Source organism: Pangasianodon hypophthalmus, chromosome 5, assembly GCF_027358585.1.
Source record: "Pangasianodon hypophthalmus isolate fPanHyp1 chromosome 5, fPanHyp1.pri, whole genome shotgun sequence".
Taxonomy (NCBI): Eukaryota; Metazoa; Chordata; class Actinopteri; order Siluriformes; family Pangasiidae; genus Pangasianodon; species Pangasianodon hypophthalmus.
The window spans coordinates 25,553,568-25,573,899 of NC_069714.1; the positions used below are offsets into that span (position 1 = coordinate 25,553,568).

General features: G+C 38.4%; 1 protein-coding gene across 4 annotated transcripts in view; it reads right to left on the minus strand.

Moving 5' to 3' along the window:
• Positions 1-16,284, minus strand: part of dip2a (disco-interacting protein 2 homolog A) — a 123,255-nt gene extending 106,971 nt beyond the window's left edge. For 3 of the 4 annotated variants that reach the window (XM_053234619.1, XM_026947278.3, XM_026947286.3), the window contains exon 1: positions 15,865-16,283. In XM_053234619.1, coding sequence (XP_053090594.1) covers positions 15,865-15,976 — 112 coding nt within the window. In that variant the 5' untranslated portion in view covers positions 15,977-16,283. Of the gene's footprint in view, positions 1-15,864 lie in introns of all 4 variants that reach the window. The other variant, XR_004578269.2, reaches the window with a different exon arrangement.
• Positions 16,285-20,332: the final 4,048 nt, after the last annotated feature.

A 20,332-nucleotide genomic window follows, 5' to 3' on the forward strand; every position in this document is an offset into this window, starting at 1 on the left:
TTGCTTGTTTGATGATGTTTATCAGAGGTTGGTTTGGGTGTTCGAATATACACTGTAGTATTTTTGTTGGTGCTGGTTTAAGATTGTTCATGAATGTTGTGTTTTTGGTGTCTGTTTTAAAGAAGAAAGTTGTCTTTTAGCTGTGTTTTTTTTTTTTTTTTTTAAGATTTTGATGAAACTTGGTGTCTAATGGAAGTTAATGGTGTTTCTGCCAGTTGGTGAAAATGGAGCTTGCTTGTGTTTGATGGTGTACATTAGTGTTTTGATAGAAACCTGAAGTGCTTAATGGATATTATTAATATTTGTTGGAGAATCTTGGTAATTGATGGTGACTGCTGGTGTGTAAAGGTGTTTGTTGGAGATTCTTGATGTTTGTTAGTGATTATTTATTTATTGGTTAGGTGTTTTTTGCTGTTTGTTGGAGATATAATGGGTATACACTGTATATTCTTGTGTTTATACATCTAGATGTAGTTGAAAACTGGGATGAGTGGTTGAAAATGGGGATGAGACATTTTAACACAATGCCTCACAGACTTTGCATCTTTTTTTCTTCTCACAGTTCCCTTCATCACTCTCTGAGAAAGCTATTTATAGAAAACAGAAACTGCCATTCAAGTTCAGACATCTTTCTTTGATAATGAGAAATCCCAGAAAGACTATGTGTTGTTCGGAATTTCATGCTGGAATCACAGACTCCAGACCACAGTTTACATTGGGCTGGACAAGTTCTTGGAAAAATCATCTTCAGTTTAAGCCGGCCAAGCTGTAAAGTGTAAACTTCAGAGACAGATGCTTATGGTAGCCGTTTGAGAAACATGACTCTGGAGAGAAAAAGGAAAAGGCCAAACAAACAGATGGGAATATAATTACATACACGGTAGAAGCAAGAAAGGGATGCAGTGGGGTCCAAAATTCTGAGTCATTACTGGGGACTGTTTTTATTTCATTAAATACCAAAAACTAATATATCCTGATTCCATCTTTCTTTTCTAATATAAATCCTTATGATGATAGTCACGTAATCAAGTCAGCTTTAACACTAAACACATCACATGAGTGTTAGACTTTTACTCTGAGATTACACTTTTTTAACTGCAGGCTTGAACAGAGAACACACAATGACTTCTGACCATAGCATGATAGTCTACAATATAGTCTGGAGAAAGAGTGAAATGAGGCAGCAAAAACGAGAGTAGGAGAAGGGGAAAGATGGAAAAATAAATCTTTACCGAGAGAGAGAGAGAGAGAGAGAGAGAGAGAAAAGACAGGATGAGAGAAAGGAAAGAGAGAGTAGCTCCCAGCAGGAGCTAACGTTGGTCATTCATCTTCCTGTGCTCATCTCTCAACAGCTGAACCAAATCCAGGTCAATGGCTTCAAGCGTGAGTAGCATCCCAGAGTCATTTCCCCACTCATATTTCCCCCACCTTTTATTCCAACATACTCCATTAAAAAAAAACTACATAATAATAATGTAAATATTTGGAATAGGTTTTAATGATGAAACAAGGCTACACAATGTGTTGCTTTTACTGTAGACTGGGCATACCATGGGCATACCATGATACCAAACATCTTCATCTTATACTGTAATTCTAGCTGCTGATGTATTTTATGTTTTTAACACCAAATTTCTATTTTAAATTCCAATGTGTTAGCAAGAAGGCTACAGACAATTCACTACCTATTAAGTAAAACAGCTCATCTAGTACATGAATTTAATGCAGTTTGACTCGTCTATAGGCATAAAACCATGTCCACATTGTGAGCGTTTATGTAAATGAGATTCAAAAGTACTGAAAGTTAAGAGTAGTTCATTTTTTGTCACATTATTGTATTGAAAAATAAATAGAAGAATGAATCATTCTTTTTAGGTAAAAAGATGGGACATACCAAATATTTTTAATAAGTACACTAACATACTGAATACATTTTAGCTTTTAAGCTAGTATTTGTATGAATAAAAAAGAACTGTTTAATTACTTTGCTGTAAAACGATAGTAGGAAGTAGGATAGTGAAATGTCTAACATTATGCTTCACAAAGCAACAAGATCCTGGCAAGAGGACAGAATACGAACTAATACTAACAAAACAAAAACAGAATAGTGACTAATACTAACAATCTACCATACCATTGGGTTTGCATGTGTGTGTGAGTGAATGTTTTAACGAAGGTCTACAGGTATGTGATATGGCTATGGCTATGTGGTGTAGCTCTAAGGGTGCAGTTGTGTTGTGATTGGTTGGTTGTTCTTGTTATAATAGTAGGGGTTTCGTGGTCATTGATGTAAGTAGGTGATGAGTGATATCCTGACAGTCAAATCTTTGCTTTTGATTGAAGCATATAGTTGATATCCATCGATATATAATAAAATATTACGTTTTTCAAACAAATCTGCAACAAAGCAACAGGCAGTCATGCATTTTCTCTGTACATTCACGAGACACAATTTCAGCAACAAAGGCAAGCGACAAACCGAAAGCCTGACAAACAACAAGCAAACTGAGATTTTCTCTATTCTCTGTTAATTAGGTATGACACGGCAAAGCGACAAATCCAAGCAACTAGCTCAAATGATTCCTCAGATCAATATTTATGGTGAGTGTCGTCCAACATTAATTCAAAATTTCGTTCCTGCCTGCAAACAAATACTGTGTGATGCGCAAAAATGGAAGAGAAACGTATAGCGTAAACATATATGGTTTCATCTTATATACAACCTCTCACTAAAAGAGTATATAGACATTACAAAGAAAAATAAAGCTTGGAAGGAAGTAGTAGAGATCGTTGGAGCTGGTCAGTAGGTATAGCTGTAAGCTGTAATATCGTCATTTCCCACCTCGGGATGTTCAACGTACGAAGTGAAAACGCTACTTTTATCACACTTTTACTAGTTCTATTCTACTATAATGAACTTTAAACGTATTTATGCAACATTTAGGACTGCAACTGCAGCACAGCAACAACAGCAGACAATAGCGAGTAGCTTAGCAACAAGCTTGCCGGCTAACGTTAGTGATAACTCCAATGTTGATGATCTTCTCAAACAGTGTTTAGTATGGTCAGTGTTACAAATTAAACCAAGTACTGTGTCTGTATATTAACTGATCTAAAGCCAATACTGCTATAAACTCATTTAAAAGTAAAGAAGAGGGACTTTACACTGTTCACAGTCTGAGCGGCCATGTTGATTTGACGTCACACTGTAAACGTCGAAGGAACTGGTAGTTGACAAGGTTACCCCAAGTTGACAAGTTGAAATTGCAACATGAGAGAGCGTTTTCAGTGGTTTTTCCCGGTTGTAGGTGGGGAATTACAACTTCGCCTCTAACGCAGCATTAGATTGCTTTGCCAGTCTGCCAGTGAAGCTAGTGCAAATCCTAGCCTGTAACCTGTAAATCAAACACACACTTTCACATTGATTAGTATATTAGTATATTACTTAATTTCTGTTTAACTAATTAGCTTCAGAAGCTATATATAGCTACGGTAGCAGGCACTACACACCCACAAGAGACAAACTACAAGCGATATCTGCACCTGCTAGTGTAAACACAGGGAGCTAAGAATTTAAAACATATTATGTAATAACTGGATAATTATTAATATTTTTATTTTATTATGACTATTATTATTAGCCATAACAAAACAAACTGACTATTATTAATATTTATTTTATATTTTATTACTTACGCTAAGCTTACACACATATTTATCTACCCAAATGGATTGTTTTCTAATGGCTATGATAAGGAACCAATAAGGAAGAATAATCACTTTGTTTTACAGCCCTGGTTCAGTTGTGCTTCACTGTAATAATCATATACAGTCTATAAACTGCAAAGGACTATATAATTACAGTGCTAGTAAGTTTAACTCAAAGCTAGTGCCATTTGAAGGTGGCATTTTAAGGTGGTTCTGCAGGACGTACCCAGTTCCCCGTGGAGTTTGTATAACACACTTGGCTGCATAATATTTGCAACTTAGAGGACTATAAACATTATCACTATTTTTAGTCAAGTCTAAATAAATCTTTATTCATATAGCACATTTAAAAAACAGCAAGTGTTAGCCAAAGTGCTGTACATCATCGTGGCTAAATTTGGGCAATGGAATAAAAGACAAAAAAAAATTCAAATAAAAGAATAAAAAAGAATAAACAGAATAAAACTAAAGCAGTAAAAGAGAAAAGGAGAAATAAAAACATTGAAAGACAAAACCACAGATGAAAGACAGGACAAAAACAGAAGACCTAATACTATAGATCTTAAAGACCTTCAAATGCCTGAGAAGATAACTATATTTTTAGATTCTAATTAAAAATGTCTATGGTGGGAATGCCTTTATAAAAAACGGTAAGCTGTTCCACAATCTCAGAGCTGCGACATACAGAAAAGGCCTGGTCACCTTTGAGCTTCTTCCGAGTCTGAGCAACGGTTAAAAGTAGCTGACCTCAAAGCTTTTAATACTAGTTACTTTATTGTAGTGTTCTATCTTGTTTTATATATACTTCCTTTTCTGTTTTACTTCTTTATGAAGCTGCTTTGAGGCATATTTAATTACAAAAGGCATTACAGAAATACATTCGAGTTCGCTTGAAGTATAAGAAACACACTGATGATGCTGAAAACATTTTTTTAATGAGCGGTTTTTCCCGAGTTCAGAGACACAGCGAGAGCAAATCTCACTTATTTATCTTTTCAGGCTGTATACCAGACACTCGCTTTCATCTAGCCATAACACACAATGTTACACACACACACACACACACACACACATTCGCATCATTCACAGCTCCCGTAATGAACACGCTGGAGCTTCATGGCCTGAAGCAGTCTCTGAACCGCAGCCCACTGCACACAGCAATAACAACCACAGATATTACTGTAAGAGCACCAGTTTTATGAGTTTTTTTGATCAATATGCCTGCTATCAGAAACACAGAAATGAAACTTATTCCAAGACTTAAAGCTGCCATATGTGATTTTATTTAAGACAAATTTTGCTGAATTGTCTTTGCATCATGATAGCTATGATTAAAACAGATAGATCTGAGAAAAGAAGATAATCTCTTTGACTGTTATTGGCTTGGTAATAAGCATCATAAGCATCATAATAAGGTGCTGCTATAATGTAAGTGATAACAGGAACTAACATGTTTTGTGGACTTTCAACAACATTAACTGTAACTATAAATGAATAAATAGTAAAATGTTTCATTCAGTAATAAATAAAAATGTAACTGTTGGCAAACTGCTGTGGTGTAAGGGAAATAAAACACTTTGAGACGTTATAGGAAAACAATCAGCTTCAGGGAGATAACAGGAAATCTGCCGTACCACTCCGACGTTGATTATTTTCCTATAACAGAAACCACAAAATGTTTTATTCCTTACCCATTTTCCTTACAGCTGCTGGAAAATGACACCAAATTCTTCCTAATGAATCTGCATTTTTCTCAGAGAAAAAACGTCCATTTCGTTGCTACATCTCGTCTAACAAACTGTATATGTGATTAATGTGTGTACTGTGACGCATCAGCATTTAGTACTGAAAGCTCATCTATTCCAGCAGCATCTCGGCATCAATAACAATAAAGCTGAGAGATGGGGCTTGAGGAACCGGCATCAGTGCGACTCCTCAATCCACTGTACGCATTAATAAATAATCGACACGACAGAAAGCAAATAGGACAATGGGAGAACTGGGTTAGGAAGCATTGTGAGTTATTTCTATACCTGCAATCAGCAAAAATGTTTCATGTAATCAGTGAAGTAAATCTGTCCACGTAGATGAATAATTCAAAAGCAGTTCTCGGAAATCTCTTCGGCCGATCGAACCAAGTTTTAATGGTCATAAAACCCTCCTACACCGCAGATGTGATTGATAAGATCACATCTCAGATCTCAGAACTACCAGAGCGTGTGTTGAGACCTAATCCTCAACGATTTAGCTTTGCGCTTGGATTGTGTCCTACTTGTTAGTCGGTTTGAATAAAAGCATGTGGTAGATGAATTCCTGCCTTGATTACCTGAACATTCAGACTAAAGCAAACTAAAATAGTTCTATTGCCAGCAGGTAGCTGCTTTGAGAGCGTGTCTTGAAATGAAAGTCCAGAGTGAAGTATACGCCTCAATGAAACACAAATTAAACCAGACTGCATATAGTAAATCTTCTATGTATATTCATGTTTCAAAATGAATTTAGTTTCATCCAGCATGTACAGTATGATTTAAATGAGCCTTCATTTTAATTAACTTATTTATCTCCCACTCAGTGTGCATTCGAGTGAATAAATTAAACTTTCAAATCAATGTAACGCATTGGTTGTTTGGGGATTTTTTTTGTCACTGTGGTGCTCTTATCATGTTGTGCTTTTCCTCCATCTTGTACTGTGGTAATGACACTTGAGGAAACCCAAGCCACATTAAACAATCTTACTAGACATCAACCAGCAATATTTGCATTAAGTTCTGACGTTCTGAAATGTCTGGATTTTTGTCTGTCTCAAAAAAAAATGAATGGAAAGTAGAACAAAAAAGCAGTGTGAATATACCATAATGGTCCAATAGTGTTTCTGAGACTCAAGCTCACAACCTTTTACTCAACTGCACCATCATGGTATTAATGTGACGTCTATTCCTGTAGAGTTTTCCCCAATAGAGACAGAAAGTTATTGAGACTCATCCTTTGATTTTCATTAGACTGCAAACACTAAAAAAAAGTCTTTAGAGGTTTTTTTGGATAGTTAAAAGTTCTTAGCTTCCTGAAGTGGTCCTACTTATAACCTCTCTTAGGGGAAAACACTCACGAAATACATGAAATACAACAATTGTTAATGATTCTACATTTACCCTTCTTCTTCTTTTTTATTATAAAAGAGTAATCTGACTGAACATGGTTTCCTAAAAGCTGAGCAGACAGGAGTAAATTACAGAACAAACTCCGAGCCCTGTCATTTTAAACGGTACCATTAATCAGGCCTGTGCCTGGGTTAGGTATTATCCTCACTTTAAACAACATCCAGAATACCAAAAGCAAAGTGAAGACAAGCCTTCAGCTTAACACAGGCACAGAGTCATCCCATAATAATGCTCTGGGGTTCCAGGATACCAGCGCAGACGCTAATAAGCAGTATTTCAGGTGGGAATCTCAGTGTGCTGGTGTGAGAGAAAATATACTCATTACACAGGGAAGTGGGAAATGCCACTGAGGAACGCTAATGAACACCTCTGGGTAAAGGTTCGACCTAGCTGACACCAGGCAGTGGTTTTATCTAGTGGTGATTTTACCCATATGGTTCCTACATATCCAAAATATGTACTTGAATTCTGCAACTCCTAAGATAAGGAATCTATATTGAATAAACATACGAACAAAACAAGTGTACATGAAGTGCAATGTTCTCACAGATATATGTAAAATATGGAAAGCACTAATGACGGTGTTGCTATAAAGTTGTTAATCATGTGCGTTTTAGTGTTTGAAATTCAAATCGATGTTAACTAAGGAAAGAAAATGATAACAACTGACACCTGTGGGCAATACTACGGAAAAAAAACACAGGAGAATCAGACAGCCAATCAGAATGCAAGAGCGAGAGAGAGGAAATGACATGTACATAAACAGGAAGAGGATACCAGTTTAGCTTGTTGTTCTGATTCCCACCATGCATCATGCATAAAAATAGAAACACACACTCATTAAAATGTACATTGTTCTTCATCAACCATCAAACAAGCAGGGCTACGTTCCCCTGTTAGTACACTGAGTCTGAAACGGACAGAATTGAAAGATATGTATAGATACTGCAAATAAAACAAATGCTATAACGGTGATGGAAAACCTTGTTGCTCCTTTTCAGGATGTTCAACCGAGCCCTAATTGGTACGAAGGCACAAGAATTCACATACAACTCACAGGATCCATCTGTACTACATACTTTTCCTATTAGATACCGGGAAATGCCCTTTAAAGTGATTAACCAAACAACAAGCAGCAATTTTACGAGGCTAAAATCTGTAAAACATTTGGATCGAAGCACTTAATGTGTCAGAAATTCTATACAGACGTTTTATAAATAGAAAAGCACAGCATGTGACATTTACATTTATTCATGGGGCAAACACGCTCATCCAAAGCGGCTTACAAGTGACACGGAATCCAGTTCGAGACACAGAACCGTTAAAAGAGCTGACAGTTACAAGTGCTGCAAGAGTGAATTTGCCCCAAATTACCAGAAACAAGTGTGACATAGTTGGATAAAAAACAGACAGAACACACAGAGCCGGAGAAAGCTACGACATAAGGTTTGGAGAAATGCTAGTACTCCGGATTGTTACACAATGGTCACAGAATTCTTCCTCCTACACAAATAAAGTGATAAAACCTTACTAGAAAGCGAGACTGACTATGAACACCAAAAAAATCCACTTTTAGTAAAGTGACGCCAAGTGAACTCGCAAATAAGCAAATTATAAACCGCGCCAGTTTAGCTAGTGGGTTTGATTATACAGTATAATAGCCTGATCATAGCCAGCTGGCTAGCTAACCCTGCTACTGGTTTTAATTACACAATAATTACACAACTTGCATAAAATGACCTAGCTTGCTAACTCACATAGAAGAAAGAAAGGCACTATTATCCAAGCTAACTGGTTAGCTTGCTAATGTTAACATGGGATAGTTTGGTAACTTCGCTGATGTTCCTTAACTGATATATTGTTTTAGAAAAAAAACACCTAAGTTTAGCTGTAGATGTGAAAAGAAAATGGGGATGTCACATTATCAGGGCTCATTGAATCATCTTGAATTTATTAGAAAACTATAAAACTAGCAAGACTTAAAATCTTTACATTTATTAGCCAGGCCTTACGTGTGCACATCCAGCTGCTTGAAGAGCACATGCCAATAATTCTACTATACGTGGTTTTGTTAAAAATATTTTGATAAGGGTTTTTTTTTTTTTTTCTTACAATAAATTTCCTTCAATTAAAGCTTAAATTGAAAAAAAAAACAGCATTTGAGAGCTGATGGTGTGATAACGCAACACGCCATCTCGCTCAGCAAACTAGCGAAATACGGAGTTTAGCAAAGGAATTCTCACTACTCAATACTCATCATTTTCAAGCTATAAAATTTTACTATAACTAACTATAAAAAACTACAAACAATTAAATTAAAAACAAGAACATCTCAAACTAATTTTTGCATTTTTTTCTAAATACACTATTATATTTGTATCCTTAACAGGGACAGGTTAAAAAAAATCTCTCGAGAACACTGAGAATAACCATATATTTATATATATATATATATATATATATATATATATATATATATATATATATATATATATATATATGTATGTATGTGTGTGTGTATATATATTTTTTTCATGACCAATCTTTATCAAGGGTGCAAATAATTCTGGAGCTGCATGTATTTGCAAGTCAGGCAGAACCTTCCTTACGGTCCCCTGCAAACTTCTTCATTTTAAATGGGTTACTACCAAACGAGTTCTTATATTCGAGAGGAAAAATAACAGTACTGCTGCAAATGTCAGGACTGGGTGATGTATTCTGCTGCTATTCCTGTCTCGCTGTCTCTCTCAATAGAATAGACAGTAACAGTAAGACATGCTAAAGCTGGCAGAAATGAGGTCTTCTTCTGCTCCAGTCCCACAGCTAATCATACGCAATGTGGGTCACAGCAGGAGAACGTACACGCAGCGATCTTGCCGTTTCTCATCATTATCCAGCCAGCTGCATGTACAATGACGTCTTGCACATCTTTACACCATTAAAAATATTCAATGTTGAAGAATAACTATCGCATGCTTGTTTTATTGCGATAGGTTTTCGGTTAGCTTGTTCCATCCTCTATTACACAACAACGCTGCTGAATTCTTGACTGTGATTGGTCAGATGGTGCTGATTAATTCTCCTTATACCACAGCACGGTTGAATGCTCGAATCTGATTGGTCAGAAGATTTGCATTATTTTCGTATAACAGCACGGGCATTTCCGACTGTAACACGAACATTAATGTTAATGCGCTCGTTCTAATATATTATTGTTTCTATAGTAACTGCTCATACACAGGGACTTGTACGGCGGACGCTCCACGTAATCTAAAACTAATAATAAATGGATTTAAAAACAGGTTGCTGCTTAACAAAGTAATTCTTATAATTGTTGATGTGGTGAAGTTTTTTGTTAGGAGACATTATTTAACATTTATGGAAAGAGTCTCGGTTGTAAGCGCACTCCATTTTCACTGTTTTCTCGGTTTAAATTGACAGGGTGCGCTTCGTCTGTGTGTGTGTGTGTATGTGAGAGAGAGAGGCTGGTGAGGGAACGACTGTTTATCGCAGCTATAACGGATATAACAGGAACTAACTTGTCTCTCGGATATTTCACATCATTAAATCTAAATCTAAATCTATAAATCACTAAAATGTGCAACATGTCACCCATTAATAAATTAAATATTGTTATCATTGACAAATCAACATGGTATAAGCGGAATAACACACTCCAGACTATGCTGTTATACGAAAATAATGCGCTTTGGTGGGGAAGCGGCACTCCGCCTGCGCCTCATGCCGTATCACACCACCCCCAGCGTGCATTATTTTCATATAACAGCATGTGTGTTATTCCTTACACAACAGCAGCACTGACAGAAGTTCCCTCTGTAAGGAAAAATTTTTGGAAGGAGTCTCCAGTGCCAGCTCTTTGTAAGAGTCAACAGTAAAGCTCTTCATTTAAGGTTTCTGACATGGGAAAGTCCTTGAGACAGAGCGATAACATGATAAGCTGCTTTTTTTTTGTCTTATTAACCTCAAAAGGGGGAAAAATAAAAGAGACTGGTGAGGAAATGACCATTTATAGCTGCTATAAAGTAAGTGCTAACAGGAACTAACTTGTTTCATACTAAATGTAACTATGAACGGATAAACTGTATGATGTGTTGTTCTTTAATAAATTAAAAATTGTTAATTGTTGAAAAAAAATCGCTGTGGTATAAGAGGAATAAAACACTTTGATATGTGCTGGAAAATAATTGGAAAATAAACATTCATCGTTACATTCCTTACATAACCGTCATATCACAAGGACACATTCTTAAACAACTAATTATGTCTTCGTTTAACTGTTTGTGTTTTTGTAAATAAATATTTAATGTAATTTGTGTTATGTAGTCAGAATCTGAGTCCATACACAGCGCTCCCCAAAGCAATTGGATACAGACGTACTAGAAAATTCTGTTTAAATGGAAAACTTGTGAAATTAGTGCAATGGTAACGATTATGTCCCAAATACCCAAATCTATATCATCAGTATCAGCCATTCAAGAGAAGATAACTTTTACAAAATCACTGCTCTGGCTTCAGGGGTTTCAGGTTTAAAGTAATAAATGCAGTAGAACTGATGAAGCTCGTCAGATGAGTGGAGAACCTTCTACAAGTTCACAAGTTTGCTTGAGCTGGATGATCGAACACCGTCATAAACACTCAGTGAGTGTGGTGTCAGCGTGGCACATGACAGCGGTAGCTCTGGAATGCAGCTGGTCTTCATTACTTGACGGAAAGAAGTTTGTTATAGCCCACTTTACAACATCCCATTCCCATGTTCCTTCCCAGGGTCCCAGGGGTGTAGTGTGTTAAACACACACTTAAAGCGCAGTAACGTTCCAGTGTTGAGTGATGAAAAAATAAATGGTTGAATAAGTGTGTTACATTATTATTATTATTATTATTATTATTGTCATATAACCCAGCCCTGATCACCTTGTCTCCTCCCAGATCAAGATACTAATGCAGCTCACACATCATCCTGATTTGTTTTTCAAGCTTTGCTGCAAAACTATGAATATACAATAAGTCAGAGTGACATGCAACAAAGAGGAAAAACAAGTAAAACCACACAGCAATGTTTGATCATTTTTGATATCCATGTTCCAGTTGACAATTTGCAAACAATTTACATCAACAGTTTGTGAGATGCACCTTGTTCTCGCCATTCAAATTTCTTTAGCAAACCATTTAAAACCCGTTGCACCATCAGCCCCAAAATTATGGAATAGTTTCCCAGTTAATGTACGTGAGGCAGACACGGTCTCAGTGTTTAAGTCGAAGTTGAAGACTTATTTATTTAACCTAGCATTTAGCTACTAGTGTTTTAGACAAAGGAGTAGATCTGGGGGACTCGTGGATGTTGAGTGTTATGGTGATCTGGTGTGTTTGGATGCTGTCTTCCTCACTCTTGTTAGTCACTCAGGTTTGTGACGGCAGAGTGACTGTATGCCTTAAATATCAGGGATCTCTCACGTCTGTGTTTCCCCCTGGTTCTCCTTTTAGTTATGCTGTTATAGCTAGTCCTGCCGGAGTCCCCTGCACTCCTCATTAAGTTTCATCTCCACACGGTGACTGTGAGTGTAGCTAACCACTTTCCTTCTCTTTCTGCCGAGCTACACTCCTGAGCTGCCGGTGATCCAGACCCCCCTACGCTCTGGACCAGATGAGCATCACTCCTGAGCTGCTGGTGATCCAGACCTCCCCCCACTTCACTCTGGACCTGTCCACCGGCAATGCTTCACACTGCCACGAAGACGCTTCAGCTGTTTTCTATGGACTACACAAACACACATTGTACACACACACGCGCGCACTACAGTGTAAACCCATATGAGGATGGGTTCTCTGTTGAGTCTGGTTCCTCTCAAGGTTTCTTCCTATCACCATCTCAGGGAGTTTTTCCTTGCCACCGTCGCCCTGCTTGCTCATCAGAGACGTCACACACACACACTTCACTTCACTTTTGTTTGTGTAAAGCTGCTTTGAGACAATGACCTTTGTAAAAAAGCACTATACAAATAAAAATGAATTGAATTGAATTGAAAAACAAATGGTGTGTTAAAAATTAAACACAACACCTCACACTCAAGATCAAGCTAGTGTAGCTAACCATGTAAAAACAACACAACATCTTATACTCAAGATCAAGCTAGTGTAGCTAACCGTATAAAAACAACACAACATTTTATACTCAGCATCAGGCTAGTGTAGCTAATCGTGTACAAAGTAAACGCAGCAAATCATATTACACTCAAGATCAAGCTAGTGTAGCTAAAAGTATAAAAAGTACACACATCTTATGCTTAAGATCAAGCTAGTGTAGCTAAAAGTGTAAAAAGTAAACACAACACAACACCTTATGCTCAAGATCAAGCTAGTGTAGCTAGAAGTGTAAAAAGTAAACACAACACCTCAAACTCAAGATCAAGCTAGTGTAGCTAAGAGTGTTTCAACATGAAACAGAAATTTGAACACATTTCTCTGTGACGTATTTCCTGCACTCAGCAGTGGAAGCCGCTCGCTCATTAAAGGAGGCGGAAGCAGACGAGATCCTGCTAGTGCAGAAAGATAAACGTTTCATCCCAGGAGTGAGGTCATATGTGTTTGAAGCTATATGCGCAGCTGGAAATGGAGGTAGTAACTCAGATGCTGAGGTCTTTACTTATTATTATTATTATTATTATTATTATATGCATCCCACCTAAGACTCTCACGTTGACATAGTCAAAAGTCAAGCCATTTAAAAAAGTCACTGCAATTTAGTGGAAGCTTATGTACAAAGAAGACTTGTGTTTTATGTGTTGAATACAGATGAAACACAGACAATATATCCAAGGTCATGAGCTAACAACAAAAAGGTCAGTTCTAATTTCAGGTGGTCTTTAAGCACAATCAACAAAAAGCAATGCAGACGCACCTCAATTCAGCAATCTGAGATATATCAAGCCCCTATAAAGGCATGTTACCCCCAAAATGTCACTGACTAACCCCCAAAAACAGCAATAAAAGCTGATGAACCTCAGTAAATTCCTTCAACTATTAAAAAAATGACCAACTCCATAGAAACCATAGTAGAAGGTAGACCGACTCCTAAAAGAGCCCAACCAACCCAAAATAAGACCACAAAAGGTCACCCCTTAAAAAAATCTATCCTTATACAATTCCAGAGGAAAACAGACAACACAGCTAATCTGATCAAATGCACAATGACCCCCAAAAAGGCTAAACTAATCCCCTGATGTCCTAGGACCCCAAAAATGCTAAAGTAACCCCAGGAAATGCCCGAGGACCCCAGTAAAAGTAAAAACTAACTCTATTAAAACAGCCCAACACTACCTCATATATTACCCAATGACTCTCGTAAACTTAACTACCACCCCCCCAGCCCCCTCAAAAAACAACTAAACATAGAAAAATACTGACTAATCCCCCACTTCCCCCCAAAAAAGCTTAGCAACCACCAAAAAACCATACCATAGTATACCATACCATAATGTACTCTACTGTACTCTATTATATTAACCAAAATGGCTTGACCTACCGTTTAACAAAACCAGACCAACCCCAGAAATGGTCCAAACATCTATTCAGTCGTCTTTACTAACCACTTGATCCTGGTCAGGGTGGCAGTTGATCCTAGGAATACTGGGTTCGAGGTTGGAATACACACTGGATGGGATGCCAGTCCATTAAAGAGCACCATGCACACACACACATTCATACACAGACTCACAACCGTGGGCACCTTCGAGTTAATCCACCTACATACGAGCATGTTTTGGGATATAGAGGGAAACCTGAGAACCCAGAGGAAACCCATATAGAAGCAGGTAGAGCATGTGAAACTCTGCGTAGACAGTAACCTGAGCTCAGGATTGAACCTGAGACAGTGAGGGAGCAACACTACCACCATGTACCACCATGAACTCAAACAATCAAGAAAAAGCTGACTAATTCATCAACAACAATGCAGCTGGTCCAACAAACCACCAAACAGTTCGAACCATAAAATCCAGATCAATCTCAAAACAAGGAACTAACTAACTAAGGGCAGGAAGCAACATAAAAGCCGAACTGTAAACTTGCTTAACCTCTGCACAGGAGGAAACTCTTGCCGTGGCAAGCTGAAGATCTGGTCAGACCAGAGGCTACAGCCAGTCATGCAAATCTCAGTGCAGTTGTTTAAGTTGGTGCATTTGCATAGCAGCGGGAACGCAGTGGGATATTCGGCACAAATCTGTAGAACCTGCTGATGTGCTGATGTGCTCACCGAACCTCAGCAGCTTCTCACCTAGCATGTTCATACCTGATCAACATCTAGTCATGGCTTTCATGCAGCTCGGCCTTTTTCTCCGATAAGATTTATCACATTTTTTGTCCAATGCTAAAAAAATCAGATATATTCACTCTGTTCATTCCATAATGCTCCATAAACTATCCAAGAGCTTCAGAAGTCAGAGTTACACAGGGTGTCAAGAAGCTCGAAATAGCAGGTTGACACACTTTAGCTAAAAATGTGCTCTGCAAAGAGAGAGAGAGAGAAAGAGAGAGAGAGAAGGGGTGAAAGCACATTAGCTTCTTTTCCCCATAACTACAAAAGGAAATGCAATGCATGGAGTGTTTTCTGCACTCAGTGAATCAGATAACTTACCTGCATTGGTTTAATCTGATCCAAAACATCTCCCTGGGCTTTTAAATCAAACACGCAGAGAAACAGAGAGAGAGAGAGAGAGAGAGAGAAAAGAACACACGCAAAGGCTCAGTCATGACGTTCACAGCCAACATGTCAAACCTGAGAACAAGTTTCATGGAGGTTTGCCTTCATCACTAAAGCACTACAGTGTCTGATCATGGGGAAGGGACTTCATGGAGATGGAGAAGATCTGAAGATCTGGTGACCTTCACCATCTGGCACAACATGCAGCAGGGGAGAAATGCAGAGTGTGTGTGTGTGTGTGTGTGTGGAGAAAAGAGAAAGGTAATGAAGCGGCAACTTTACCTTCAGACAGCTCGAGCTCGAGCTCGGCCAGCTTCTCGCGCACCTCCGCCGGGAGGCTCGGCTCCACCATCATCATCATCATCATCAAGCCGCTCGAGCTGCGCTCGGCCATGGCTGTCCGGTGCGTGTCTTTTTTTTTTTTCAGACCCGATTGGAGGTGCAAATCACGGAGGGCGCCTGAGAGCTGGGTGGGCGGTGTTTATCGCATAGGATAGAAATGCATAGGCGAGTCTTAGAATCCACTGTGCACTGGAGCGCGGAGGTCTTCCTCAACATGAGACTGCTTCGCTTTATTCCGGTTAACTCCTCAGCACGCCGCCATTCGGCGTTACATTACAGCACCAGCAAGCAGCAGCAGCAGCAGCAGCTCCGGACTGACTGGGCGCAGCGCGGGCACGGCGCGCTCCCGAGGCACCCGCGCGCGCTCCCGAGCTTGTAGCACGCGCCCTCTCTGCGCACAGAGTCTCACCGCTTTCACTCTCCTTCAGAGAACAGCGTTAGCGCCCTCTAGCGACACTTTCAGCAATTTCCTTCATGAGCTACTTTTACAGGTTTTCTCGATTGCTAACACAATTCATGAAACAATTCACCATTTTCTCACAACTATAAACACAATCTCAAAACTATACACCAACTTGCTCCCCGGGCGCCGCAGCAAAAAGGCTGCCCAGTGCTCCGGGTGTGTGTTCACGGTGTGTGTGTGTGTGTGTGTGTTCACTACTGTGTGTGTGCACTTAGATGGGTTAAATGCAGAGCACAAATTCCGAGTATGGGTCACCATACCTGGCCACAAATCACTTCACTTCACTTCACAAAGCTTAAACTTCCAGGTCAAAACCAAATATTCTAGTCAAAAACATGTCCTCTTCAGTCAAAATCCAACTTTGGCCTCAGATAATGTACAAACCTAACAAATCCACAGACTACTCCACTGCCTAGAAAACACCAGTCAGATCAATTCAAAACACTGTTGCTAAAACCTCTCCCTGGTAATCAGGAATCAGTGGAAGGGTGAAGGTACAATAAAATACAAGGAGAAGCATTTAGAATTTTTTTTAATTACAGGAATATAATATTATATACCCCCCCCCCCCCCCCCCCCCCCCCCCAACACACACACACACACACACACACACACACACACACACACACGCGCACACACAAAAAGTGTAAAGAACTGAGTATGAACTCAGTATGCAACAAAAGACTGACACTAAAAAAAAAAACACTGATCAGCATCCTCGGCACCCTCAGCAACACGTCTCTGGGCAGGATCAGGCCACACACCTTCATCTACATCACAGTAAATGTTTTCTTTTGCAAGGCATGGGGGGAAAATATGCTCTGTTGTGTCTTATCCAGTCTTGGATCGACTCTATAGCTATGTCACCACAGGCCTCTTCCATTGCTTGCAAAAGGTTTTCCCGTTTGTAAGGGTTTCGATCATAAACTTTCCACCACCATGCAGAAAAAAACTCCTCTATGGGACTGAGGAATGGGGAGTATGCTGGTAGAAACATGGTAGAAAATCTGGGATGGTCATTGAACCAATTGTGGATCAGAACAGCACGATGGAAACTTACATTATCCCAAATTACAACATACTGAGGCTACTTTCCCTGTAAGAGTACATTATCACATTACAGCACTACAGTAAATAACACATTAATGAGTTGTAGAAATACTTATACGATCAATTTCTGAGAAGGCATGTTGATCTTCAATAATTCTTCTCTTAATTTCACGCAGTCTAATTGCATTATTAGCAATGACCATATTTACAATTGCGGTTTCTTGGTCCTTTGTCAGAAGACGTTGTCTTTCTCCCCCAGGCAGTCGCCTCTCAGTTCTGCAAAAATACAGTACATATAACAACAACTAATACTGAGCAACATATCAATTTGACAGTTATGTGTTTAAGGATGTACAGCATGTGATACAGTACTGTACACAGAAGAACAGTGAAGGTTCTCTCATCTAAATTTTAACTGGGTAAATAGCATAAAAACCCTGTAGATTACTGCACAGTGTCTTTGGCAAATATCAGGTACATGTTTTCTTCTCTAAATGTTCGAATGATAGACACGACTGTGAATCTGCTCACATTCGGCTGAACTCGTTGGCCGGCTTCCCTCATGGTCATCCCATGCACAAGAACATGGTCAACATGTTGCCCGTATTTTGTCAGGAACAAATGTTCTTTGGCCGCTTCCTCTTCCTCTTCCACTTCTCCTTCCTCTTCCCCTTCCTCTCTGTCTCCCACCTCTTTCTGCTCTTTCACCGATAGGGTCCATTTTCCAAAGCAAATAATCACCTGTGGCCCTTTTTATATTACCTGAGATTCTGATGTGTGTGTCATCAATTTTCTTACTTAGTGTTAACACATGCGTAATTGTGTGTTGATTGTGTTCAGCTTGTGACAGCTTGAGTTCATTATATTATGTGTTTGTGTTTTCCGAATGAGAACATGGTTAAACCTGTGCAACATGAGGACATTTTTGTATAGAATTTTGCAGAAGACATTGAGAAAATTGGAACTTGTGTGAAAACAGGTGAATTGTGTTTAGAGTTTTGAGAAATGTGTCAATGTTTCCAGAACTGAATTATTGGTTTGGGAAATTAGGCCAACTGAATCAGTAATAGTGTGTTAGCAATCAAGAAAAACTGTAATTAGTGCGGTCTGTAGTACAGATTTACAGCACTTTATAGCTAATATACCACAATCCCTGCATATGTACTGCATCATTTCCTTACCTCTAATCTCCTTCATGTTTATATCTCCTTCCATCCTGCTGAACTGCTGAACTGCTCTGACTGCAGCTGGAGCCGCTTCACTACCGGCTCTGATAATCTGATAAACCTGCCTGAGGCACCTGCAGACCTCTGAACCACTAACAGCAGTTCATAACTGCATCAAGCTCACAGTGTGTTATTAATGAGTTTTAAACGAATCCATTTCCTACTAACCTTACACACACAGAGAAAGAAAGAATTAATGAGAGAAAGAATTAGTAAGAGAAACAAAGAAAGAAAGAATTAGTGAGAGAAACAAAGAAAGAAAGAAAGAATTAGTGAGAGAAACAAAGAAAGAAAGAATTAGTGAAAGAAATAACTAATTAGAGAGAGAAAGAAAGAAAGAAAGAATTAATATGAGAAAGAAAAAAGAAAGAACTAATAGGAGAAAGAAAGAAAGAATTAAAGAAAGAAAGAAAGAAAGAAAGAAAGAAAGCTATATAAGGACAGAATGAGTGAGACAGGGAAAAAAAAGATAAAAGGAGGCCGGTAGGAAAAAAGGGCCATGAAGGGTTACAGATAGTGAACACATTCTCAGCACTGCGCACACACACACACACGCACACACACACACACACACACACACACACACAAAACTCAGAGAATGACAAAGAAAGAAAGAAAGAAAGAAATGATTAAAGAGAAAAAGAAAGAAAGAAAGAAGAGAGAGATAGAGAAGAAAGAAAAAGAGAGTGAATTAATTTGAGAAACAGTTAAAGAAAGAAAGAAAGAAAGAAAGACACGTTCTCACATAAACACATACATATAGTAGTTTAGTAGTTTAGTAGTTCAGTATTAGAACTCAGCAGGCTACATTTTGTCGCTACATTATCAGGACCTCGCTGTGTCCATATTGCAACAGCACGATCAACCATCAGCAGTGAAAATACACATGAAGAATGTATGAAGAAGCGAGGCTGGGGCTGATTTCGTTCTATCCCAGACTGTAAATTCATGCAGATTTACCAGTGACAGTGGTGTCAGGTGACTACACCGAGTCAAACACACCCTGGATTTGAAAGTGAATGTGAAATATGAAATACATTTGTGGGTGTAAAGAAGGAGAACGAGGTATTTAGACTAAACACATATTGTACAAGCAAAGTACAAACTACACAAAAGACTATAAATGACACAAACCTAAATTATAACATTTCTGTTTATTATATTTGGTATCTGGAAGGAAACTCAACATGAAGCCAGTAGATCATTACAGAGTTGAAATACTTAGAAATTACAAATGAAGCTGCCTGTCTGCGTTAGTGTGTGTGTGTATGTGTGTATGTGTACGCATGTGTGCATAATAGCTTGCCACACATCATGTGTATTATGACATCAGTGAGACCTTGTGATATAATGCATTGCTCAGCACTAATACTTTCCTTATGGAGCTATCGATAGATTCGATTTCAGCCTCCTATCTAATAGCATGACCAGCTGTAATAACCTGTAATCATTTCATTATTCATTATGTAATGACTTATTATATTATAACTTATTAATATAATCTGCATTGTTTAAATTAGATCTGGAAACTGAGATTGTCATGACAAAACATCTTTTCTTTTTTCTATTGTTTTTTTTCCTTTATATTTTGTTGAATATTATATTTTACTTCTTGGAACTTTTTTAGATAAATAGTTTTAAACTTTAAACTTAACTTTAAAATTTGCAT